This window comes from Copidosoma floridanum, unplaced genomic scaffold (genome assembly GCF_036245765.1).
Source record: "Copidosoma floridanum isolate Cflo_tuat_1 unplaced genomic scaffold, Cflo_Japanese_pri ptg000016l, whole genome shotgun sequence".
Taxonomy (NCBI): Eukaryota; Metazoa; Arthropoda; class Insecta; order Hymenoptera; family Encyrtidae; genus Copidosoma; species Copidosoma floridanum.
The window spans coordinates 12,598,720-12,626,137 of NW_028321893.1; the positions used below are offsets into that span (position 1 = coordinate 12,598,720).

Here is a 27,418-nt window from a genome sequence, read left to right on the forward strand (position 1 = left end):
ACGTCAAGAATTAAGCTGTTCGTCACGTAGCTGGGTATCCTGGCTACTGACACCCCTTTACCTCCCTTGACGCTGACAGTCTCTAATGAGTAAGTAACATACTCATCATGTTTGATCTCCACATCAAACCGTCAAGATGACTGAGTGCTACGAAAGAAGACGTTCTGTACACTAATGTCCATTATCTTAAGACCCGGAGACATCGGACAAGAGCCTTCTTGCTGAAACAGCAGGCCATGAAAAAGTGCTAATTTATTCATTTTAAATATCCTAACTGCTTTGAACTGTAGGACAAGCTCCGGAGGATATCCATAAACATATGTGACTTCGAAAGAAAATTCATGTGTCCTTTGGATAGCTGAGATGGTTAAGGCTTATGCTGCTGCGTGGATTTTGCACTTAAGAGTTTAAATCCACATCATCGTAGAATTTTTTTTTTTTTTTTTTAATCAATTTATCATTTTGTTTTCATTTCTTTTATTTCTGTTTCGTTAAAAAATATATATTTGTCGTCAACATTTTTTTTTCAAATACATAAAAATAAATATTGTTACTTTGATACTTTTTGTTAGCAAGGACATTCCATAATTTAACAATACTAAAATAACTTTTAAGAATTTGAACATAATTTGTGCGTTTTGAAACTCCTAAGAAACTATAAACATCCTATTTACGACAAAAAAAAAGGCGGAGGCAAAATTTTTAATTAGAGTACAATCATCAGCGCCCGTCTACTGATATTTACTTAATGTTGAAATGTTAATCAGTGAATGAATTTGATTAACAAAATAAAAAATAGTTTCGTAAAAATTTTAAAATTGTTTGCTAATCTTTACTAAGGTGTGCTACTTTTATTTTATTTTCGACTGCCAGAATAATAATAATGAATGAAACAGTTCGATGAATAAGTAGTTAAAAGTATTCGGGAAGATTCTGAGACAAAATATTTGTCAAAACACTGCAGTACTTTGTTAAAAAAAAAAAAAAAATTAATTACTTTCTAGGATGACGATTAAAATAAAGCTTTTTTAAAGCTGTAGATTATTAAGGAAGTTGAATAATTTATATCAAATGCAGAAAAAGCATCATAATACTTTTAACAATGATACCATCAGGTGAGTGAAAGAAAGAGTTTTTTCAGAGTAAAAGTCAAGAAAGAGCCTTTTGAGATTTTTGGGCAGAAGAAAGTCTTCTTAAACTAAAAGAAAAAGCTTTTTTATACAGAAGTAAACTAGCACTGAGATGTATAAAGCCAGCGTCGATTGGTACAATTAAGCCTAACGAAAATTGTGAGAACTAAAAAAAATTTTTTAACTACAAATTCATGTATTAATAAAAACCGAGCCTGAGCCTATTTCTTCTAGCAAAAGCTTCGATTAAGAAGGGGGATGTCGTGATATTTCATTTTCTTAAGAAATTTCTGAAAAAATTTGCATAGGTATGTTTCAGTATCACAAATAAGATATTAAAATTTTAAAGAGCCTAGCCTTACTGTTTTTGAGAAATAAAATCGCAAAGTTGGCCACTGGTATACATGGTCTTATGAAAGACTTGTCGGAAAATGCACGTTTTTACTCATAACTCTTAAAATTGTCTTAATAATTTAAAGAAAAAACAATATGTTAAGGTTTATTATAGTTGAAATGAGTATACAAAAATTGAGGAAGCCTAGCTTCACCGTTTTTAAAATATAGCAGTTGAAAGTCCAACTACAATGTTATTAGAATACCTATATAGTAATACAGTCTGAGTCGAAAGTTAGGTGAATTTGGTGTTTTAACGTTCGTGTTTGCTTTTCTGGATATATTTCTGTTCTATACATCTAATTTTTAAATTATTTTCCTGTTTTGTTAAAAGTCTCTTCACCATTGAGCAAATCTTTACGTACACTTAACCACCATTAATCTCACTAGTCATTTTTAGGGTCATCTATAATCGAACCACCTTCCTAACAAATTTATTGTTGCAATTGTTCCTGGAATATATTGTTACATACATTTTGAAGCGGATTTAACAACGATTTGTCTACCAACAGACTATACGAAGCTGGACACATTTAAACCAAGTCAAGGTTTGAGTTTCCACATTGGCATCTGAAATCGCAAAATAATTGTTATCCAATTTTTCTGCAAGCCACTGTATATTTTATGTGTCTTATTATTCGACATTTTTTTTTAATTTTGCAACTTTTTTTATAATTATTTATGTCATGTTTCAATTGCAGACAGTTATATGATTTTTACAGTGATACTAACCATCTTATTATTGCTGTGTGGCTTGTAAATAATTGATTCTTAAGTTGACATTTGTATTTTATAATCAAATAAAAAAATGACAAAGAATACATGGAAGAAACAATTTATATCAATTTATATTACTTACTAAAAACTATTTTTTTTATTACATTGGTCGTATCCATACTGTCAATTTTTACGAGTGTTGATGAAAAAATTAATTAAATAGGTCATTCAAAATCTGAAATTACAAATATAGTATTATTTTGAAAATTATTTTTCGACAGGACAGTAATGGTATTCAGCCAAAAACCTTTCTAAATGTATTCTTTCTAATTTGCCAGAGAAAATTTTTTTCAAAGAAAAATCGGAACATCTGAATTTGCTTATAAAATTTGATAGTAACCCAACACTTACCAATAATGGTATTTTAAACAAAACTCACTTGTCATGAAGTATTATGAAAAATATAAGTAATATTTTTCACAGGGTAACTGTCGATGAATTCATTCAACCTTATTTTATACATAACTTGAAAAATAATTAAAAACGCAATTGGTTTACGAGTGTATTAAACAATTTCAGAACGAAAATTTGGATTTTGTCATAATAGCATTTGATAATAGAATGTTCGAAGAAAATATTCCATTTCGTAAAATTAAACAATATTGACTTACTTACTAGTTATTACCATTCAAAAAAACCTTTTCCAGATCGAATTTTGCACTTTTTCCTATTTGTTTAAACAATCACGTTGTAAACGAAATGTATCTTTTTAGCAATTTCTGAACAACATACTCATATTTTACGGCAAAGAATACATAGAAGTACATAGTTTTTGTCAACGTATTTAACGTTGCCGACAGGATGACTCCTAGTATCAGGACTTTTTGGCTCAGGTATCGAAAGCCCTTCTCCTCGTACAGAAAACACTTGTCTTGGGTGAATATACTGGGTAGATTTATCAGGTATTGCAGGGTACCTTGGTAACCTTGAAGTATGACCAGTCACGAAGGAAGACTGCTTTGTCAATGTAAGGTGGCACTAATACGTTTTATCACCTTCTTATTTGTACACAAATAACATGAGACGATAAGCTTACATTAACAAATCAAGACATTAGATTTGGATTTACAATTTTCTTTTAGATAGTAATAAAAATTAGTTTCCTTACAATTGCCCTAAGAAGTAAATTTGAAATAAAAACTTCCTTGTCCAGACTGTAGTTGGTAACAAAATTTTGAGCATTCACTGTGAATGGACAAGGGAGAGCCATTAAAATCTCAATACGTACGGATTACTATCAACAGATGATTCTCGTATTACATAAAAGTTTAACAACCAATATCTAAATTTTAAGATCGTTTGACATATCCACCTTTGTTGAATCAATCAATAAAGAATCAGTGTTGTTGATGCAAGCGGTGCGGCACACAGTGTGAAAAAAAGTGATTTTTTTGGCCAAAAATCGCTTCGGTAGCGAGTTTTGAGGTAACAGCAAAGAAAAAATTAAAGTTCTCTTCATGAGATTATAACCAATAAAGATCCACTGCTAAAATTTAAAAATTAAGTGACATCACCTAGAAAAAAATTTAATCGTCGCTGAATAGGTTGTTTAACGAATTAGATTTTTACAGAAACTTACAAATTTATATAATAAATAATTATGTGCATTTTCTATGATCCTTTATCCTTTTCATTAAATTTAGTAATCTAAAGTAGTACCTAACCTCATAATTTTGAAATTAAAAAAAAAAAGTGTTATTTCGATAAAAAACGATTCGCTAGGGAGTTTTGAGGTAACAGTAGAACGATTTTCCCCTCCATTGAAAGGGTTAACTCACGAGTTGATTGTGTTTGGATTTCTACGAAACACTGATGACTTGGCAATAAATTAATCATCTTAACAATCAGGAGTGCATAAGTAGGAGTGTGTTCAGTTACAGGGGATTATTTATTTGGTATACAAGTTTTTCACTTATGCATTGAAAGTGTTGTCTCTCAAGTCTATTAGGTTACAGAATATCGATTTCACGGCATATAATGGATTAATTAAACAATAAAGAGTGCAGGCACTTAGGTCTATTGGGTTACAAGGAATTATTCGTGTGGTATATAAATTATCTATTTATGCATTACAAGGGCTGGCACTTAAATCTTTTTGGTTACAGAGTATAGGTAGTATTGCATACAATTAATTTATCTATTAATCAAGAGGACAGCCAGTGTACTCTGTTAGTTACTGGGAATCACAGTTTGGGATATGCATTATTTATTAATTTACCATTTAGTCGAGAGTGCAGGCACTTAGCTTGTATTACTGGGGATTGACTGTTTACTTATTTCAGTTACCTGGGTTATTAGTTTATAATCTACTAAAAGTACATTACGATTTACTGAAGACAGAAAAAAAAAGTACTAAGCATGGAAGCTTAAGGTTTACTAGTCTAAGATGCTAGAAATTAGAGAACAATTAAAATGTAATGGTTCATGACATTTAATTAGTTATAGTATATTAAGTAAGTATAGAATCTTTATGTAATATTATTTATTTTAAACTAAAACCTAAAGTTATAAAATATGATGATCATTGTAAAATGTGTACTGCGTATAAATTTACGAATTTTAATAGTACAATTTTTAAGTAAACATTGAAATAACTCTAATATCTATCAATTAGTTCGAAAAGTATTAGTAAAAATAAATTTTTTTTTTTAAATATAATTAGTAGGAATTAAATTGTATTTCAGTTTATGTAACCCAAGTGTAAGGCTTTGGCAGTGGTCCTTTATAAAGTGTGATCTCACGAAAACTATAATTTTTTTTCGCTGTAACCTCAAAACTTACTAGTGAATTAATTTTCATCAAAAATAACACAAATTTTTTAAAAAAATTTTAAACTTTTTAGGTTAGGTACTACTTTAGTTCACTGAATTTAGTAAGGAAAAGTATAAATGATCATAAAAAACGCGTTTAATTATTTATTAGATAGATTTGTAAGTTTTTGTAAAAATCTAATCGCTTAACGTTTTCGATTCAGTGACAGTTAATTTTTTTTCTAAGTTATGTTACTTAATTCTCAAATTTCCGCAGTAGATCTTTAAAAGTTATAATATCGTGAACAGAACTACAATTTCTTTGCTGTAACTTCAAAACTCGTTAGGAAATCGATTATTGCCCCAAAAAACCACTTTCTTCCCACTGTGTGGTGGTGGGGTGACGTTCCTGTTGGCCAGTCAACGCAGCCCAAAAAAAAATAAATTTGTATAATAAAATGAAATAAAATTTTTTTCATCTCAATATGTGTTATATATATATATGCTTCAATAACAATAAACTCTTAATGCAAAACTCAAAATGTTTCATACCTCAGAAACTTGAAAAACAAAGCATGTTTACGCAAAAATGTCAAGGTAAGATTCTTCACTAACAGCATAATACTTACGAGTCATAATGAAAGTAGTTATTTCCTAAGTAATAGCATTTCAAGTCAAATGAGTGGAAACAAAACAACGTATTACAGCATTATTCACGCGACACATAAAAATGTGGGCAAGTCTAACAATCAAATACGTATTAATCTTCTAATTCAAATAATAAATTCTACTCGCAAAAGACCTTCCACTTCATGAACTGAATTTGAAATTGGAGAAATAGTTATGGTAATCTAAAACTACAGTGCATAAGATCATCTAAACAAGTGTACAAGGGCAAATCTATGTTATTCAAGTATATTAATGAAGCTAAAACACAAGAGAAAATGACATATTTTACGACAGTACGCGCATGTAATAAAATGATTTTTACTACACAATACGTTTTTTTTATCACATATTTGATTTTTTGTGACCGCATAATTTCGGGAGGCTGTAGGGAGGGGGCATCTTTAAATGTGTGTGAGCCATAGGGGGCTGGCGAGAAATCTTGTTAGGTCGAAATGACGAAAAACTTAAGAAAATTTTCTCTTATTTTGTCGGAGTTTTATTGGTACTTGAAAAGCTGCGGGGGGGGGGGTGTTTAAAATGCCGTACCTAAAAAACTATACAGAGACCTGGCATATAGAACACTAATGCCATCTACTGTGAAAAAAATTAGTAATTTGTAGGAGTCAGCTCCTGTTGATCTACTTTGCAAGTATTACGAAAAAACGGAAATGGATTTGCCACTGAAATCTAGTAACAATTTAAGTTGTTGTGTGCAAAGCTGCAAAAATGTACATTGTTAGAACAATGGTATAAAATTTTAAGTTTTTTCAGCAAGACCTCATGAAATGGAGAACCGAAATAGGTGGATAAATGTAGTACAACAACATACACAATTTACATTGTACACAATAAATAATTATCCTCTAATAAGATAGAATGAATCATGTTTTTTGCAAAATATAATCAAGATCTATAAAACTAACAACTTTTAAAAATGTCTAATAATAATAGTAGTTTTTGTACCTGGTGGCGCATATCACTTGGGCCAGCACTAGGCTCCTTGTGCTTGCCCCGATTACATTTACTCTAGGTGTGAACTCTATTTTTCCTACCAAGGGCACACTCGACCCTCAAAAATGCTCAAGGTAGGATATGGCAGTTTTTATACCAGAGACTCCTTGTGATTGCCTTGGTTGGATGCACACCAGCTGCAATTCTTATTTTTTCCACCGAGAGTACGACCAACTCGCAAAAACGCCCGAGGTAGAAAATATACTATTTCATAACCTGAATCCTCTGACTGAGTAAAAATCAAATTTAACTGAAACAAAAACATTAGCAACTGTCTAAATACTGAAGAATTTGTAGTGAACATTTCGTTGGTGGTAATAAGTCTATGGATACTGGGAGTCCAGCACACATTACAACTATCTGTGCTGGAAAAAAAAATTTAGTCTAAACATCAAAAACTGAAACGATATGACATATTCACCAAAAGAGGATCAAAACGAGTGGTTAAAAAACATTATTTACCTGATACAGATAGAACTTGTGATGTTACTACTAAAATACATGCCGATGATTGTGTCACTTTAAAATTTTCTACTGTTGATGAAACAATCGGCGTAGAATGCAGTATAATGTAATTACCACAAACAGTGTTGTAATTAAAGTATTGTCACCGAATTACAATTTGAATAATAATTTTAAATTGTCTTGCAATTTCAATGAGAATGATGCTTTAACTACACCGTTATTACCGCTTAATATATTGTTATATTTTATATTCAAACCTACTACGAGTGAGGAAACAATAAGAACTGCAAGTAAAATCCCACATACTTCCACTGGGTACGAAAGCATCAAAGATTCATTAAAATTCAGTAGTTTAACTGGTGTAATTAAGTCAGCATTTAAACTATTGTTAGATTTATAGCGAAAAACTAAACTGAACAAAAAATCGAAAAAAACTAGACTTTCAATTTTCTTTAAGGTATTAAAGCTGGGCTTATGATTTATAGCATTTTTTGCCATTATTTGAATAGTACGACTGTGTCAAGAATTTTCCATAGCGTTTAAGAACTCTAGCCGTTCATACTGAGAATTTTAATCATTAAACAGATCAAGAAGATATCTCAAATACTATGCCTTCATTATTCAAAAGATGTTATCCTAAGTGCAGGATTATTATTGACTGTACTGAGATTAAAACTAAACAACCTCCACGGTAAAGTAAAGAGTATTAATGTACTCAAGCTATAAATCTTCTTACACCATTAAATTTTTAAAAGTTGTTTCTCCAGCTGGTCAAATTATAAAACTATCTAAGAAATTTGGAGGTCGAGAGCGATACCTTCATAACAGTTAATTGTGACTTCATAAAATTGTTGCAATGAGATGATGTGACACTTTCTGGTAAAGATTTTTCTAAAAACTAATGTGAAATCAAATAATTGTATATTAGTCGTCCCTCCTGTATAACATGAGGGACATTCAACTAACAACGAAGTTCAAGAAACTTATAACATAGCTTCTGTCAGTATTCATGTTGAAAGGTGCATCCAATGAGTAAAAAATTTTCACATTCTGTAGAAGATTCCATTGCAATTATAAGACAATATTGATGATACTATCCATATGTGCTGTGTGTTATTAAATTTTCAGGCACCCTGTAAATAATGAGTCACAACTTCCCATCTTTTCAGGGAACCTAGATAATTCTTTGTGTCAGTTTTTTTTATAAAGTCTTATTCAACTGAAAAATGTTGAATCAGGATTCAAGTCTTCTTATTTTTAATAAAATAACATATTTAATTAAATGGCAGAACAGAAAAGTTGACTTCACAATAAATTTACAATAAAAAATATGTTGAATCAACACAAAAAATAAGAAAAAAATCTTAACGTTGTTTGCTTATATATACAAATGGATAGGAAAAATAAAAATAAGGTTATAAACAAAAGAGAGTATTAATACTAAAAGAATCAAGTAAAAAACTCATGAACTCGTGAATTATAAAGCAAAACTCGTGTTTTTGTTTGGCCAGGAAAATAATGAAACGTTTAATCCAGGGGGATCAAACCTGGATTTTCGGCTGAGCTGAAAGCTCCGAATTGGGCCGTCGCCCTTACAAAATGTGCAAGCATAAATTGTCGTGAAAACTAATGTTCTAAAAATAATTTTGAACTCGTGAAATCAGATTTTTCTTAAACATTCATGTCTCACCCTTTTTTTGCTGCGTCTATAAATGCGTCTATCGTATCTTGCTTTCTCTTTGCCTTAAAAAGCTTGCGCGTAAAGAAGTAACGGTCGTGAGAAAGCTAGCAAGGACGTGAAGTACTACAGTAAAAAAGCGTTTATGGCTATGACAACCTCAAAAGCCAATGAAAGGAGCAATTGGTGCTGAACGTTTCTTGATGGCAGACCAAAGGGGTGTGAAATGAAGAATGTGCGTATTGAAGTTTACAGCAATACAAAAACAAACTAACGAGCGAAAATTCGCAAAAATGGTAAAGAAGACGATGCTAGTAAAAGTTTGTTTTTTTATGTTGGCAAGGTGACGCTCTCACGTTCTACCAACACTGAAAATCTGTTGCCCCTCTTTTTTTGAACGTTATCAGCTGATTCGATACCGACATAGATCGATACCAGCCTCTTTGTATTATTTTTTTTTCGTTAAATATGAAATACACCTATAATGAAAAAAAATCAGTAAATTAATAAAATTTTAGTATACAGTATACTTTTGTTACAGAAAAAGACAAAAATAAAAAATGTAAAAATGTTCCAATTTATTTATTTATTTTTCGTTCAATGTACTACTGGTCAAAACAACTTTGATTAAAAGTGGACGTACAAGTATTGAACATTTGATTTGCAGTACAAAGTACAATATTTAAAAAAAGTTTTTAATTAATCAAGATTCAAAAAGTTCTTGTGATTATTGTTAATAATATTAATGAGGGTGCCATATCTTTCCATCGATACTTCAACCACTTTATTAATCAGATTACAAAGTTACGAACAGAGGACAAAAAATACTTGGAGGAGAAATATTGTGTACATTAGCTAGATCTACATGCATCTTTGGCTGTTTCTGAGGTAGAAGCTGATCCATTTTTTTGGCTTTCGATATCTTTCTGCTCCAGTTTTGGATACATTACTATAGACTATTTAGCAAGGTTGAGTAGTGCTTGATTTTTCAGTCTCGACGATCTCTTGATTAATGAAAAAAATAAGAGCTGCTAGGTATTTATTCATCAGGAGATCCAGCTGAACAACATTGAGAAACTTGTTTTTCCTCTACATTAAAAAAAATATTGACTTTTTTTATAAGTCTTTATTTTTGTCTAATACCAGAACAAAGCTTATGGGATATTATTTCTTGAACGCCTGTTCTAATGATTATAACATTGACCATTATTCAGTACAACCGCTTTGGAAAACAAAAAACTACTTGAGAGTAAAACTATTTCAATCCAAAATAATTTGTGTAACATAGGGTTAGATGTAAACATTTGAACTTTCTCTAGCAGAAAATTTTATATTTTGACTGTTGTAGTGCTGGCTTCCCTTTTTTCTTTACGTCAGGTCCCTACTTTATTTTTCTATATCATATAGGAAATTTTGTCAAGCGAAACACAAGATCCCACGCCCTCATACAAATCCCCTCCCCCCACGTTAGACTGCCCCACAATCTTCCACATTTACTCTCATTTCTTTAAGCTTCCTCCACACTATAAGGCCAATTTATGTTCTAATGTCAAGTTTTTGTCTGTGGATTGACCCCGATTTCTCCCTCAACACCTCTCCGTTAATTTCGTAGTGATTTAAAGCAATCTCCTCCCCCCCCCCCTAATTATCTTAGGCTAGAACATTTTCCTCATTTATAGGTATAGTACCGACTGCTTACCCACACCTTCTTCACAGTTTTCCTCTCTCCTCCCATACCATCGCCGTTACAGTACAGTACAGTGCAGTATTTTTTGATACTTAATTTTTAGAGAGGCCAACTTTAATGAAACGTCACAGATTGTTTGTAATAAAGATGCTCCACCATACTAAGATGTGTTTCTGTTGTATTTATTTCAAGCAAATTAAAATTTTACTTTATTTTTGTTACATTAAGCAAATGAAAAAAAAAAACGATTTTTTTACGGATGAAAAAATTATAATATGCTGGTCATAGAAATAGCGTTAACTATAGTGTTACACTTAGAAATTTTATATCTATGGAGCGTTCCACGTCAAGCTGTATAGTCAAAAAATTTTGGTTTAAAAAAATGGTATTTGACAGACCTTGGTAAAACTAGACTTTATCTCAAGTTTCAGTTACTTAGAGTCACGTGAACAGTATCAGTAACGGTTTAAAAATTCAAATTTTCGTAACGTGGAGATTTTAGTTGTAGCTACTAAAGCTGGCTTTATCGCAAAAAAATACGTTTTTTAAAGTTTTCAATTGCTGACGCTAATATTTAAAAAGTAAATATTTTAGATAGAAAGTCATTATAATACATATTTTTCCTTCGTATTTCCGTTATTTTTAATTGTTAGTATCGTATAATATTAGGATACAATTGTTGAGTTTCTACTGGTAGATGAAAACAAGGGTTTTGAGTTAAAATCACGGAAAAAAATGTATCTTATAAGACATCAAAAATTTTAAAACCGCGTTTTCTACAATTTTGCCGTTTCTTTTTTACGTAAAATATTCCGTTTCCGTTCGTTTCTATTTTAATTTTAATGTTAATATTAAGTAAAAGAACCAAAAAAAACATTTACTTACAGCTCATACATATAAGAGTGAAACATAAATCGTAAAAGTGTAGTATCCATGTAATGCACATTGCGGCCATACATTGTTACACCACGAGTTTGATCGGTGTATCCTAGCTTGCAATTTTTTATTCATGGGTGTAGCGTTGTTCACATAATTAGTACAGTAAAATTACAGTATAGAATAAAAAACGTAGTGTTATACACTTGATTTGGCAAAATTTTATTTTTGATTTGGCTTCTACACCCATATCTTGTGCTGAGAATCTTCAGTCAAAAAAGGCTTAACACGTTACGGAAAAAAGCTTGTATTCTCACGAACCTTACATTTTATTTATATAAAGAATGTTGTTTGATATTTAAAATTTCGATGCTTTTATTATTTAAATTTATCCACCCTTATTCTTACTTTATTCCTATCTGGAAACAACTACTAACTAATCTGTATTTTTAGAATTGGCTCCCAAGGCTTGGATATTGTCTGTCTAGTCCCATAAATTATCGTCTTTACTTCACGGTTTCTTGAGGTTAAGTGCAATGATTATTTGACAACGTCTTAGCCTTAGTAGTAATATGAAATTACATTTAAAGGTATAAAATTTCTTTTTCAACCTGCATTCAAACTGCATTGAATATGTTTGAAAATGTCTAACATGTTATGTAACTAAGATGGAATAGTACTACTAATAGACTCATTTTATTTCAAAACTACTGTGGTAATCAGCTGTATTTAAATTGAATACGAACCTTGGTCGATGCTTCATGTTTTAATTTTATGGTATAGGTGAGTTTGATAAATTTTACCTTCATCAGATTCTAATGAAAAATATGTGAAAAATACTAAATCTTTAAGATTAACGTTAAATGAATCACAAAGAAAAAAATAACTGTGTGTGGGCGTAAATTGTTGAAAAATATAATTATCTTGAGTGCTGTAAAAACATGTTCATAACAAGAAATGTCTAGAATTATTTTAATTTACCTATGAATACACTATTTAAATAACTATAGAAATAGAGAAACTGATAAATTGATTTTAGGCACTAATGTTTTGATTCTCAGCACAGCTTGTTTTTATTAGCAATAGTAATTATCATACAATACATTGTGTTACACTTCTAAGTCTTGAATATAAATTTTTTCAGTGGGAAAATCATAGTAAGTCTTTAAAATTAGAAGAACAGACTTTAGAAGAGATTAAAATGAGAATAAATAAAAAAGTTATGAATTCAAGTGGAACATGGATTGACTGGCAACATCTTTTTGAAGCTGCTTCGTTATTAGCTCGGTGTCGCTATACATTACAATACACATATCCATATGCCTACTACATGGAGGCAGGACCTCGAAAAGAATTGGTTTGTACAGCACTTTTTTACATAGTAGTAGTATTAGTAGATTTTTTTATTAGACCACCCATACATACTAAAATCTTCCCCCCCCATTCCGCGTGGCTTTTGTACCACCCCGGAACCGCTTTAGCATTACTTCAGGATGGCGCCACCAGGGAGAACAACGTATCTCACAGCATTAGCAAGCAAGCTTGCCACCAGTTGCTAGAGCTGCCAATTTTCTCGAGTCCTGAAAAGGACTCGAGGTCCCTGAAGACTGGCACCCTTCTGCTTCTTTGTAGACTGCAGTCTTTGCAAGCACCACTAAATGCTTGGTGCTTTCTCTTGCTGGTGAGTAGAACTACTCAGAGCAGCACGAGTTTATACAATTTTGTCAGGAAGGTAGTTCCTCCCTTTGTTTCTCCCAGAGAATCGTCCAGGCGAATCCTTCAACAGCCTTCCTAGCATCGGCGCCCCTTAACATGGCGCTGATGATATTTTCAGGCGTGACGACCTCATCTAAACGACTCCTAAGCTGCTGCCGCTGCTCGTGCCCCCTTTTACACTGAAAAAAAGTGTGCTCTGCTGTATTATCCACCGCAGGGCAGTAATCGCAACTAGCTGTTGGTCTTAACGCCATGCGGTGAAAATATGCATTAAACTGTCCATGACCTGAGAGGAACTGGGTTAGGTAATAATTAACCTCGCCGTGGCCATGCCTGAGCCACGGACGCAGACTCGGTGTGTCCACCTACCCACAGCGGCATCATCCCACTCCTGCTCCCAGCATCGCACGCTCTCCTTCCTAATGACATCGTCCGACTCTGTCCCACCTGCCAAAAACCTAGCTCTGTGCTCCTGCTCCAAAAATATGATAGTTACGGTTCTCGCGATCACCATCACTGTGACCGAAGATAATGTGCGATATGCACAGGTGACCCGCTAGGTCCTGATCCGGTGCACCGAAGTAAGGAGGTTTTGAAGCCATGCTATCGCCAGCGCATCCGCCCAAACCTCCGAACCATACAGCATGATGGAGTTCGCCACCACGCGAGAATCATTCTTTTGGACTCTCGCGGCCCATCGATATTCGGCATCAGTTGCGACAGAGCCCCTGTTCCCTTCAAGGCCTTTACCGCGGTTCTCCTAATGTGCTCTCCGAATGTGAGTCGAGAATCGATCCACACTTTAAGGTACCTGACTGCGGGGCTCTTGCAGATCGCCGCACCCGTTACGTTCGCACAAAAATTATCGCCAAACCATCGCTGCCTAGTGAGGACAATCATCTTCGCTTTGCGGCCAGTCAGCTCGAAGCCGCGGTCCCCCAGCCACCCTAACACTCTGGAAGTCCCCCACTGAATCCTGGGCTCAGCTTGGGCTCGAGATCTTGCTAGGACGACCAGGGCAATATCGTCCGCGAAACCCACCAGCTTTACTCCCTCGGGCGTTTTTAACCGCAGGAGCCTATCGTACACGAGGTTCCAGAGGTCTGGACCCAGCGCAGATCCCTGAGCTACCTCTGACGTTAATTTCACCTTTTGTGGTCCCTCTGTTGTGTTTTACCGAATGACACGGTCCTGGAGATAGTTGTCCAAGACCCTTTTCAAGTACGCTGGTACCTCCTGTTCACATAGTGCCTTCCTTGTGTTGGACCATCTTGCCGAGTTATAGGCTTTCTTAACGTCTTGGGTGATCAGGACACAAACATTCCTTGTCTTGTCAGGAGCTTGCCATGCCCTTTTCACATACTCTAGAACCTCGGTCAATGCGTGGCATGTTGATCTGCCAACCCTAAAACCGTGCTGATTGTCGGCCAGATTCACGACCCCTCTCAAACGAGTTCGGATCAATGGCTCCATCATCTTGCCCGAGTCGTCCAGCATAAAATAAAGGCCGAAATGATGCTGGGATCACAGGTGGACCCTTACCCTTGTCCAGAAGAACGAGGCGTTGGATCTTCGACGGCCCGCCGAATATGCCTGCTTTTAAACAAGTATTGAACACATCCAGCAGAACATGTAATTTCTCTTCTGCCACGATATTAAGGACTTCATGAGGTATTCCGTCCGGACCCTTTGCTCTTCATTTCGGCAGTGCTGATAAGACCGCTGACAGTTCTATCTGCGTAAACAATGAAACCCCGTCAACTGCGGCCGACTCGGTTGTCTGCTCTTCCAGATGTACTGGGAAAAGATTTCCGACAAAGTCCTGCATAAACGATGGCTCCATGAGCCCCACCGTTCCCGAGCCACTCAGTCGTTTTGTAACTATGCGGTAGCCCAGGCCCCAGGTGTCTCTGTTGACCTATGCAACAAGCCCATAACCATTCTTTGATGCGTTGCATGGTGGACCTCACACGCCGCTCAGCCTCCACTGCACCTGAGATTGTGTTAAGGTTAGTTGGAGGTAGCGTTTTGGCCAGGGCTTTGCAAAGCGCTTCTCGATTGAGTCGCACAACATTCCATCCAACGGCTCGCGCTCTGAGCGCCTCTCGCGACGTAGCACCACGCAACTCACCAAGTTTAATTGAAATGAACTGATGATCACTTGCCGTGTAGTCCTCCAAAACCCTCCTGGCAGAACCCGTGCTGCCATTCTCGGCGTTGCGAGCGTTACATCGACTATCGAACCCCTGGTCCCTATTCGCCTTAACGTCACCTTGTTATCAGAGTTCAACACCGTGAGGTTGAGGCTTGAGGCCATCTCAGCCGGCCCAAGCAAGTAGCGGTTCTCTCTGGTAACAGAGAGGGCTGGTGCCCTGGTTTTAACCCTTTCCAAATACTCATTTCTAGAAAAAAGGGTAGTGCTGGCCTTCGAGGGTCAGTATGACATTAAAAAAGATGCCAATATGAAAAACGTCGATGCAAAACTTGTACCCCAGGCGGTAACCTCTCTGAGGGAATCTGTTGACAGTTCCGATCCAGTGTAAGTCCGGGTGACTGCCACTGGCCCCACGGATTTTGGGGAGGAGGGAACAAAGTTGTGTCTCATGGCTAACAGGGACTGTCAAATGTTCTATGGCCTTTTCTTACAGATGCAGGATGAAGACGAAGCCTTTCGAGCATAGGCACTAAGGACAGCGAGGGTAGTAACGTGACTGTTTTTAGAAATTAGACTCAAAAAAATCTTGGCTATATGGAAAGTAATGGCGTAGAATTAATAACCAAGCGAAACCAGGAGATTTAGCTAGTTAAATCGAGAGATCAAAAATACGCTCGGAGTTATTAAAGAAAAGTATGGGAATACTGCAAACGTCGTTCAAGAAGGCCTCAAAGCTGTTCTTTAACACCTAAAAGCAGCTGAGGTGATTAGACAAGGCTTACTTTTTCAAGAAGAAGGATTTTCAGACGGTTGAAAGCAGTCCTTTAAATCCGTGAAGTACAAGGAACATAGAAGAGATAATTTCCGATGGCATATTCAGAAAAGAACCCTGAACACTGCTCTCAAGAAAATAGAACTAGCTAAAAAAAACTAAAGCCCATCAGAAAGCCCTGAGGAACGCCAACAAGCCATGTCCTCTAAGAAAAAAAGAACAGGCAGAGGCGAACAACAAGATGTTCCCACAAGCGACAAAAAAGGCCAGAAGAACAGAGTATTGAAGAATAGAGTAACGACGAAAGTATTAGTACAGGTGGCTGAAGGGCAGACTTTTGCTAATGTTCTCAAGTCAATGAAGGCAAGTTTTGTCCTGGACAAGGCTGATGTTGCGGTCTAAAGTGTTGTCACTACCGAAAAAAGAACTGTACTGATAGAAGCTAAAGGTGTTAAGGCTCAGATTGCATTCCCGCAGCAAGTTAAAAAGGCGGTAGCTGGACAAAGAACGGTGGTGATAGGCAACAAAAAGACGATAATGAAGGTTTAATACCTCGATGCCATTGTCGAGGAAAAAGAGATTGAGAAAGCTTTTCTGGAGGCTTTTGGACAACAAAGTATGGAGTTTAAAGTGACGCTTCTGAAACCAAATACTAAAGATTAGAGGTTGGCGCTAATTACAGTAGAGAACCCCACAGCAAAAAAAAAAAAAGAAAATGTAAGCAGACTAAGAGTCGACTTCGTAAGCTGCCAAATCCGAAGAAAAATTGCAATGAAAAGATGTTACAAATCTTGGGATATGGACATGTCTCAGGCAACTGTAAAAAAGAAGATAGGTCCAAGCTTCGCTTCCCGTACGGAAAATCAAATCACCAGGAAAAAGATGTCCAGATCCAGCACGGTGTTTCCTCTGTCCAACGACGGACATCAAGCACGAAGTTGGCAGTAGGGACTACCCTCTATTTAGAAGAGCGCTAGAAGAGGCCAGAAAAAGTCCCAATCAGGGCGCATTCAAGGCTAGAAAGGCCTTCAGTAAGAGTACAGGCTTATGCGGACCTATGCTGCTCTAATTACATTTATTTATCAGCCAGGGAAAGCATCAAGTATTTAGTGGCGCTTGCAAAAAATGCAGCTTACGTAGGAGAGCTAGACGTGGTTGCCAGTTCTCAGGGACCCCGAGTCCGTTTCAGAACTCGAGAGACTTGGCACCTCTAGCACTTGGTGGCAAGCTTGCTTGCTTATGCTGTGAGATACGATGTTCTTCCTGGTGGCTTTACCCTGAAGTAATGCTCATCCGGTTTCGGGGTTAAACTTAAGACACGCGGCGTGGGGGGGAGTTTTAGTGGGTAAGGATGGTCTAATAAAAAAAAATGAAGTACCTCATGGAGGTTGACGATAGTTACCGCTTAAAATCATACAATTCGAGTCGTGGAAAAGTGGGGGCGAAGGTTGGTCAACTAAATTTCGATTGGGCTAAATTTTACGGATTAAACAGAGGAAAATTGTCTTATGTTCAGGAAGGGGAGTGGACGGGAAGCGTAGGTTGATTAATTAAATTTTTATGGGGTAAAATTTTATCGGTAGAACAAACGGACAATTATTTTATTTTAGGGGGTGCTGGAGTAAGTTAGAAAAATCGGGGAAGCTAGTTTTCGTTTCAAACCCTTACAACTGGATAGTATAGGATGATGTGTGTGTGAGAGAGTGTGTGTGTGCGGGCGTGCGTATGTGTGTGAACGTGCGCACACTCGTAACCGTGTATGGCATATGCTTGGACTTGATACGTATGTATTTATTTATGCACATTAATAGTAAAATAAATAAGTAATGATTCGTTGCTACATGTATAAATCAGCTTTGCTTTCGTCAGAAATCTCGGGATCCCTCACGCTTAGTTTTTTTATGGCCCAGACAGAATAAGCACTTTTTTTCATTGCTCTAACACTGGGTCTCCGTAAGATTAATCTTAACATTAGCATAGCTGATAGCATAGCACTGCGCTGCCTATCTGTCCTTATTTAGTACAGGTCAGCCCTCATTTCACAGTTCTTGCACTGGTCTAAAGTACGTAGGGGCAATTTGGATATGGTCAAGCCAATTTCAAAGTTCTATATTAGAATGGTCCATTAGATCTTGGGCTTCTAGCGTCTACTTGTACGGTCGCTTCTTGCTAATGAAATCCGTAAGGGTTATGCTGACAAGGAGGAGTTCCCAGGTGTGTCTCACCAATTTTGATGAAGTTTGGATATGTTGTAGAGAATCAAAAAATAAGAGACACGTGCTTTTTTTATACTGTCAATTAAAAAAGTAAGTAAACGTGTTTTCAAGTTTTAGTAAAAAAAGCTTTGCAAGGGGGTGAACAACCCCTAGAACTAATAAAATACATCCTTTGGTTTATCTCACCGATTTTACTAAAATTTGAATATGCTGTAGAGAATGAAAAAATTAGATACACATGTTTTTTTCGTCTACTAATAAACATTTTAAAGAGCTGTCATCTACTCTTAAAATTTACCCCTAAAAACCATTTTTCGAAAGTAACTTGCGTTCCACGAATTATTTTGGAACAACAAAAATTGAAAAATTTCTGTTTCAAGAATATGTAAGTTTTGGAAGCATTTTGACCCTACGGGGTTGCAACCCCTATTTTTTAAGGGATAAAAGTGGTTTCTTTTTTTTATATAAAAAATAACCGCACCAACCAACGAATAAAACGAGCCATGTTGAATTAAAATTTGATGCATGGATTGGAGATAAATCGAAATTATGGAGCTATTTTTATTATTGATAATACTTTAACATGTGTTTATAAAAAAATTTTTTTTAATTTTTTATGTACAAGCACTGATACCTATTAATGCAGCATTGATTTGAAGGCTTCTAGATGCATGCAACTTACTTTATGATTAATCCAAAATATGTCCCTAATTTGCTGTACAACCACCTTAAGAAGAATTATATCTTACTTTCCAGTCAATTGAGCGTCCAATCTGGAAATCTATGGTTAACCTGCTATTAAACTAGAAGTTACGAGAGAAACGTCTTCAAAAACTCGAGATGACTTTTTAAATTGTCTTGCCTTTCATACTTAACATTAATTGTAAGAATTGAAAAACTGTACAGTTTATTCGAAAAAAGTTCTAACCTTCCCTCGGGCACTCCAACCAATAAGAAGTTATCAAAAATCATCAAGAATTATGATCTATTCAATATAATGTTATTAGCATACAAATTGTGAATATTTTTTATTTACATGCACCTTGTATTGGCTGCTAGAGTATTTGTTCATGTTTTAATTAACATCTTATAAATTTGGTCAGTGATTAGCATTTTTTCAAGTACTAATTGGCTTAGAATATCATGAATTTTCTTTAGTTAGTATTTTGTTCATGTAGTAGGTCTTTAAATGAACTTTTTTCACAAAAATATAAAGTAGTACCGCTTTTCAGGAAAACTAGTGTTATGATGTTCAACTTCGTCGCTTTGTACATCGAAAAATCCTTTGATACAAAATTTTTCAAAAATTTACAGTGAATCCTAATAGTCTGATGAATTATAAATATCAGTTTTATCTCTTTGTTTCTCACAATCAATAAAAGGTATGAACATCTTTAATCACGAGACTGCAGCGTCCCTGATTCACCAAATTCCTGAAAGTTCAAAAAGTTTGTAAGGATACTGGTCTTCAGTATTTAATAAGTTGTCTTCATTTTAAAAAAGGATTATTATGATAAAAAAATTTATTGATTTATCTTGTGATAATTATTTTTTGTTAGTAGATATATACATATCTCAGAGCAACTTATGTTTGTACTATTTTAGGGGAAATGATACATTTTTATTATCCTTTTCAAGTGATGTTGATATAATCATCATTGTTATTGTCACTTACTGTTAAAGTATAAAATTGTTGTCATTATTTTATGTACTTATTCATAATAACATTTTTTTGGCGCGATTGATTTGCAGCAGTGCCTTACATGTCCAGAATTGATAACAATGTAATCACTATAATTGTAAATCATCTATTTTTACTCCAAAAAAATTTGAGTTGAGAATTAAGTGTAGTCTAGGTTGGTTTCTAATGTAGTTTTACAGTATAAAACTAATTTAAATTAAAATTTTTTGTTCCTGGAAAGTCCCTTAACTTTAATTTTGTATGTAATTTCGCATGTATTTATGAAAACATGTATTTTGAATGTCTCAAAAATTTTCGACCCGTTTTCTGTAAGACTTGTTATAAATTATTATTTTCATAACATTTTAATAAGACTTTTATATCTTGCAATAAAATAGTACAAGCACAATTCGTAGAACTTTTATATCTATATAGAACTCTGCTACTTTGTGTTAGTAAAAGTGAAAATTTCACTGCCCCAAATCTTAAGAACTGTTAAAGGTTCACGTAGAGCTGGAAAGAGATAGAGATTAGACGAAAATATTTACATATCTTATTTACTGATAAGTTGACCGCAGTGTAATCGTAACTGCGTAGCTCCAGCTACAAGTATCAATAGTCAATCTTTATCAGTGGTACCGTACAGTTCAACAATATTTCTCGTGATTCATTGTGTGGTACATGAAAATTCATTGTTTAAATATGTTATCTATAACTAGATAAAAGTATTTAAAACAAAAAAGCTTTTTCGTATTGATTAACAATAAGTGAGTCTCGCCTTTTTTTCTCCGGACACGTAAGGTTTTTATCGACTATTTAAAGTCTTTCTACTGCTTATAACTTCTTTAGAAATTAATAAACATATGTTTTCTTTTTTCTTCAACTTATTCTTAAAACCGCTTTATAAATACAATTTTTTAGTGTATCTTTTAGTGTCGGCAAATATGTGTTTGTTTGCGTATTATCTGCACTGTAAGAATTGTATTAAACGAGTTAATATAATGAATCTATCGACAGTAGGGTTTTTTAATTAAATAAATAATAAATCTGTTGGCATGCTGTCCACTTAATTTTATTTGGAATTAACGCAACATTTTGGCCACTTATCTTTCATTTTTCTTATCAACATCTCTTATGTGTTCATAAGTACAGGTCATATGGCAACTTTGTTAAGATATACAATTATTAACTGAAAAAAAACGAAACTATTATTTCACATATGGAATAGTACTTATTTTTGAAATTGTAAACTTTTTTTAGAGTTATCAATAAATATTTTCAATTAAAAACATGCTTTTAAAAAATTTCCACATGTTTCAAATACTGCGGCCTGGTTCTAGTTACCGTAACTTACAGTGGTTCGAGCGTGAAACAGTTGTGAACAGAATTGTATAAACCTTACAGTAAATGTTTATTATTATACGATTAACACTCCCTCAAAATTTCACGTCATGTTCACGAGCAAAAGTGCGAGAAAAAGTTTCTTGAAAATTGGAAATGCAACATGCGCTCTGATGGCAGATTAGTATTTTTGTACCGAAAGTCGAGAGATATATTTTTCTTCACTAAACATATATTTATCAAAAACTAATCAATATAGTTGAAATGACAAATTTCCTAATAACATTTTAATGTATGTATCTTGACTAACAAGTAAAAATATATTGTCATCAGAAATGTCATAACTGTCGTTTGTCAGGTATTGGTGCACCATCATAATGAGCACGCGACCCTGCAGCACCCAGTAATATAAACTGTTTAAATAACAATATTCTTTCACTAATAATTAAATAACAATACTGCAGACCACTAGAATGGATATATATATACGTTATATCCGGCAGACTGTTTCAAATAGTCACTTCATGTATATAGGCTTGCTCAAACCACCTTCATTATTGCCATATACCGAATGAATACCATCATTTAACTGCAAATCAGCAGATATACGAAAAAAAGTATGATAGGTTATACAGGGTATGACAGATTCAATTATTTTCATTAGGTCATTTATAAACTTGAAATTAAAAAATATAGTAAAAAAATATCTTAATTCAATAAATCAACATCTTTTTGATTCTTCATCTGTTAACGGATCAGAAGATTATTGTTTCTAGCGGTTTCAAGCCTAATAGTATTTTGCAATAAGTACTCATTATTTGATTTATTAATTTTAGATTAAAGATGAAAATCAATCCTTTAAATATCATAAATTAGTTACTAGCGTATTTCCAAACGCTTGAAATACCAGATAGCATAGGGAATCACAATAAAGAACAGGTAGCGCAAAAGATTAATCACATTTTAATAGATGCATCAAATACATTTCATGACATGGAAATTATTGATGACAAAACTTTAGATTTTCAAGAAGAATATAAAGAACATGTTGCTAGAACAATTAAGGATAAACATGAACATCATTATTTTAATTCTGACGAAGCACCGACAAATCAGTGTACAGAAGATAATGAGAATCTAACTTTTGAATACAAACAAAAAGCTGTCGAATTTTGGAGAAGTGAAAAAAACGAAATTTAAATCTTGAAACTGTAAAAAATTGATTTAGAAAAGTCTCATCTCTAACTCAATTACGTCGTTGGGCTCATAAAATAAACAAAGGTGGCACTTATAAAGAAAAAATTGCTTGAATTTGTCAGTATGCACTAGATAATTTTAAAGCTTTTCATGACAGTGGTCTAATAATTCATGACCGCGATATAAGGCGATGGGCGTCACGAGCTCAAAAAAATATTAATTTTGAAGATTTTAGATTCAAGGCTTCTAAAAAATGGTTATTAAATTTTAAACAGGCTCGTAGAATAGTTTCTAGATCAATAAATAAGTTTGTTACGAAAAAAAAAAAAAAAAAAAAAATAGAAAGTACTTCAGAACTTATGGCTAAAGTGAATGCATTCAGAGCTGACATTAAATCGTGTACACCAGGGATTGGATACGAAAATTTGTATAACTCAGATCAGAGTGGTTACCAGTTAGGAATGCATTCTGGAAGGAAATTAGCAGTTAAAAGAGAACAATAAGTTCAATGTGGAGTACAACAAATTTCTGCAACAACGCACAGTTCTACCATACAACCACTTATATCAGCGGATGGTCGACTACTCTCACCGCTTTTTTTAGTTTTAAAAGAACCAAGGGGTGGATTCGGCCCTATAGTAGAGAAAACGTTATTCAAATCAGAAAACGTGTATTTGGAAGCATCAAAGTCTGGTAAATTAACAACAGGTGAGCCGATTCCAGTGATATTTTGTTATATTGTAAATTAGTTTAGTTCTTCGCCGTTTAATTGCAGAACACTTCAAAATTTGGTTGCAAAAAATATATTATCCACACGTAAGATACCACTCAATATTATTACTCGACTTTTAGAATGGTCATTGTGATAAGGCAGTAGAGGAAACAATGCCACCAAATAAAATAGTTAACGTAAAAAAGATTCCAACTGGAACCACGGGAAAAATTCAGCCTCTTGATGTTTATGGATTTCATGTCCGGAAGAACTATGTCCAGAAATTCTCTGATAACGTAGTTTTAATGAATTATGATTTGAATTTGTATGTTAGAAACAATATAATTAAACTTCAATCATTAGTTTACAACCAAATGTCTTCACCAAGATTAAAAAATCTTTTTACATATTTCTGGCGCAAAAGTGGTTATATTAATAAAAAACTAAAGAAATTTAATAATCCTGTAGATTTTAGCTTCGAAGACTCTTGTCAATCGCACTGTGAAGTTAATGGATGTGCTAATATTGCAGTAATACGTTGTGGTTAGTGTAAAAAATCTTTTTGTTTTTAACACTTTCACAAGAACTACCATTACTGTGAGAATTTCGTAGAATAATACATTATGTAGTATAATTATAAAGAAAATGTACAAATAAGAATATGTTACTCAACAAACCTTGCTAGAATACAAATACAGAAAATTTTATAATGTATTCAGCATAGGCACGATTGTGAATGGACGAATATGAATAGTCAAATTTTTTCGATATTCCCACGCGCCATCGTTGATCTGTCATCATGAATTTGGTGCATCTGACAGCAGATTTGTAATCAGTGACCCTAAAACCGGTCTTTTTATAAAATTTTTTATGTGTTCGCATTTGTGTTATCTCAAGGATTTCTTCACCACTTGGAGATGATATATCAGAGAACGCTGGAATGCATCGAGTTCTTGTTGAGAAATCATGTGTTGACAATTTATCGCAACTTTTTGAAATTGCTGTTAATTTTCAAATCAATAAAATTGTAGCTATAAATGTTTTCAACGATTGAAAAATAGGAGATGCAACTTATAGTTCCAATTAATGTAGATCACCTGTTAAAATACAATTGGAATTTTAAGAAATTATTTCTACCTTTTTTTTTAAAATTTAATTTTAAAGCCGAGATATTAAGCAAAACAGATTTTGATGAAATTTGGTTATGTTGTATAATATTAAAAAATAAGAGACATATGTTTTTTATCTGCTAATAAACGTTTTAAAAGGGTGTAGTCTGCTCTTAAAGTTTACCCCTAAAAACCCTTTTTTCGAGGGTAAATCGCATTCTACGGAATATTTTAGGACAAAAAAAATTATAAAACTTATGTTTTATGAACATGTAAGTTTTAAAAGCATTTTGACCCTGCAGAGTTGTAACCCTTATTTTTAAAGGGCTGAAAATGGTTGTTATTTAAGTTTTTTTTTTTTATATAAAAAATTGTGAATCAATCTAAAAAAATTTTAAAAGGTGTACTTACACTGTAAATTAAAAAAGAAAATTGATGTGGTTTCAAAGGACCCCGCACAAACCCTTAGGATATTCTCTCTCGGTTAAATTGGCTGAAAGTTTTATTAAAAAAAAACTTTTGAGGATGGCGATTTGTCATTAGGTTAGTTTGACAGGCGGCATAAACCATTACAACCTTACAATGTATATATACACACATATATATGTATATTTATTGTTTTTGACTCTTGATCGCCGTTTGCACCTTCTGGAGAAGAGCACGTGATAAATTCTTAATAAAGCAAGAGTCGACGGAGGGGTTAGGCTAAGAGAGGAGTGAATAACCCTAATGACATTGTGGGCTTTTTTGTAGATTTGTAGTTTGTAATTACTAAACAAATGTTGACATTATATTCAAGTCTTTTTAATAGAATTTTAGAGTTTCATCCAGACATAAGACAAAAATCGAAGCCACACTTTCAGCCAGACTTCATAAAAGACATTTAGCCAGACTTTAAGCCATACTTTCTGCCAAACATTCAACAAGACTTAGAGACAGACTTCCAGCCAGACATTCAGCCAGAGTTTCTGACAGACTTCCAGTCAGACTTTAACAGTTTTATGACCAACTCGCTCACGGCGGGATTTCTGGCGTACAGGATTATGTAACTATGAGCCACTGTGAGTAGGTCCTATAAATCCGTGAGCTAGAGTCTGCATGACAAAGTCAAGGCGTGGTAGCAGGAACGTGCCCACCGCATCCAATTTCAGCCACGGGGCCAGCAAAGAGTTGCCGATCTTGTTGACACCGGAGTTTGTCGGACCTGGTACTCTGTGGGTATATACCCAGATTGTTGTAGACATAGGTAATATCGAGCGTGGGCAATGGCACGCCCTGCAGCTCGAACGTGGTCAGCCGCACAGTACCCCCTCTTCCACCAGTTTTAAGATTTACTTACGTCAAGAACCATCCCACCGAAGGCAAGAGCCTACAGGTTCATGGACCAACTCGGAGATATGCATATTTTTTTACCTACACTACTATCTCACTTTCTCTATTATTTTAAGTTTTTGTGGTTGAATTTTGTAAATAGCAGAATTCATAAACATGTGAATTTGATGTCAGCATTTAAAATGATGCTGAAATTATTTATTGTATAGTTTAAAAAAATCAAAATCCTCCTCAACTCATCGAAAATGATTTATTTCGTATGATTGAAATTTTTCACTGCCGTTTATCAAAATAAAATTGAAAATAATGTCTAATGCTTTATTTTTGCTATGTTGTATTGCTAAAATTGTTTTTTCTTGTTCTGCTATATTCTCCAGTGATATCTTTTGTAAATTTAAAAATACATTTTCTCCCTCATTTAAGTCGAAAAAAAAACTAACCAAAAAATGTTTACAGTCATTATCTTCATATTGTTTTTATAACAATAGTTCGATACTTATTATTTTGTAAGTTTTAGTTGTGCGATTGAAATCTCACAGTACTGCATCAAGTTACAAAGTTTGCCGGTGAACCAACGATCATGTAGACGTGAAAATGGAAAAAAAACAATTGACGAAGTGTGAAGTCCGAAGTCCAGATAATACATCACAGTCATACCTTTTCCACAACGACGCTAATCTTTTTTCTACAGTATACAAAAAATTCTGTTATTCAACATTGTTAACGTTTTCATTATTCAGGGCACGTAAATTATTTTTTAAAGTTATAATTTGTCAGTGACGTGAATGAATAGTGTACTACTAGTAATAACTGCATGCTGTATCTTTGCTATTTAAAAAAAAAATATCTCTTGAAAAAATCAAATGGAGATATGTAAAATATGATGAAAGTCTGGCAGAAAAACTGGCTCAATGTCGGCTGAAAGTCTAGGTGGAAGTCTGGATCAATGTCTGGCAAAAAATATGCTGACTGGAAGTTTGGCTTAATGTCTGGCAGTAAGTATGGCTGGATACCTGACTTGATGTTTTAATCAATGTCTGGCAGATAGAATGACCTAATGTATATCTGGAAGTCTGTCTTAATGTCTGGCTGTGTATCTTACTGAAAGTCTGGCAAAAAATGTGGCTGAATGTCTCGCTGAAAGGCTGGCTAAAAGTCTGGCTGGAAGTCTGGCAGAAAGTCTTGCTGTATGTCTATCAGAAGGTCTGGCTAGATTTCTGGCTCCATGTCTGGCAGTAAAAATTGCTGAATGTCTGACTAGATATTTGGCTTAATGTCCGGTAGTAAGGATATCTGGAATTCTGACTAGATGTTTTGCTCAATGTCTAGCTGAAAGTCTGGCTGTATGTCTGGGTCAAAGTCTAGCTGTATGTCTGGCTGAAAGTCTGGCTGAAAGTCTGGTTCAAAGTCTGGCTGGAAGTCTGGCTCAAAATCTGGTTGGAAGTTTGGCTCAATGTCTGGCAGAAAAACTTGCTAAATGTCTGACTGGAAGTTTAGCTGTATGTCTGGCTGGAAGTCTGGCTGAACGTCTGGCTTAAAGTCTAGCTGTATGTCTGGCTGGAAGTCTGGCAGAACAACTGGCTAAATGTCTAACAGTGAGTCTGGCTTTAAGTCTGGTTTAATGTCTGGCAGAAAGTCTAGCTGTATGTATGGCTGGAAGTCTGGCTCAAAAACTGGCCTAATGTCTAGCTGGAAGTCTGGCTGTATGTCTGGCCGAAAGTCTGGGTCGAAGTCTAGCTGTATGTCTGGCT

The 27,418-nt window shown here is 34.4% G+C and overlaps 1 protein-coding gene across 1 annotated transcript in view; it reads left to right on the forward strand.

Annotated features, from left to right (window-relative positions):
- Positions 1–27,418, forward strand: part of ari-2 (E3 ubiquitin-protein ligase ari-2) — a 338,226-nt gene that overhangs the window by 259,975 nt on the left and 50,833 nt on the right. Inside the window, exon 4 of the mRNA XM_089592306.1 lies at positions 12,581–12,793. Within this exon, the coding sequence (XP_089448432.1) occupies positions 12,581–12,793 (213 nt within the window). The remainder of the gene's footprint in view (positions 1–12,580; positions 12,794–27,418) is intronic.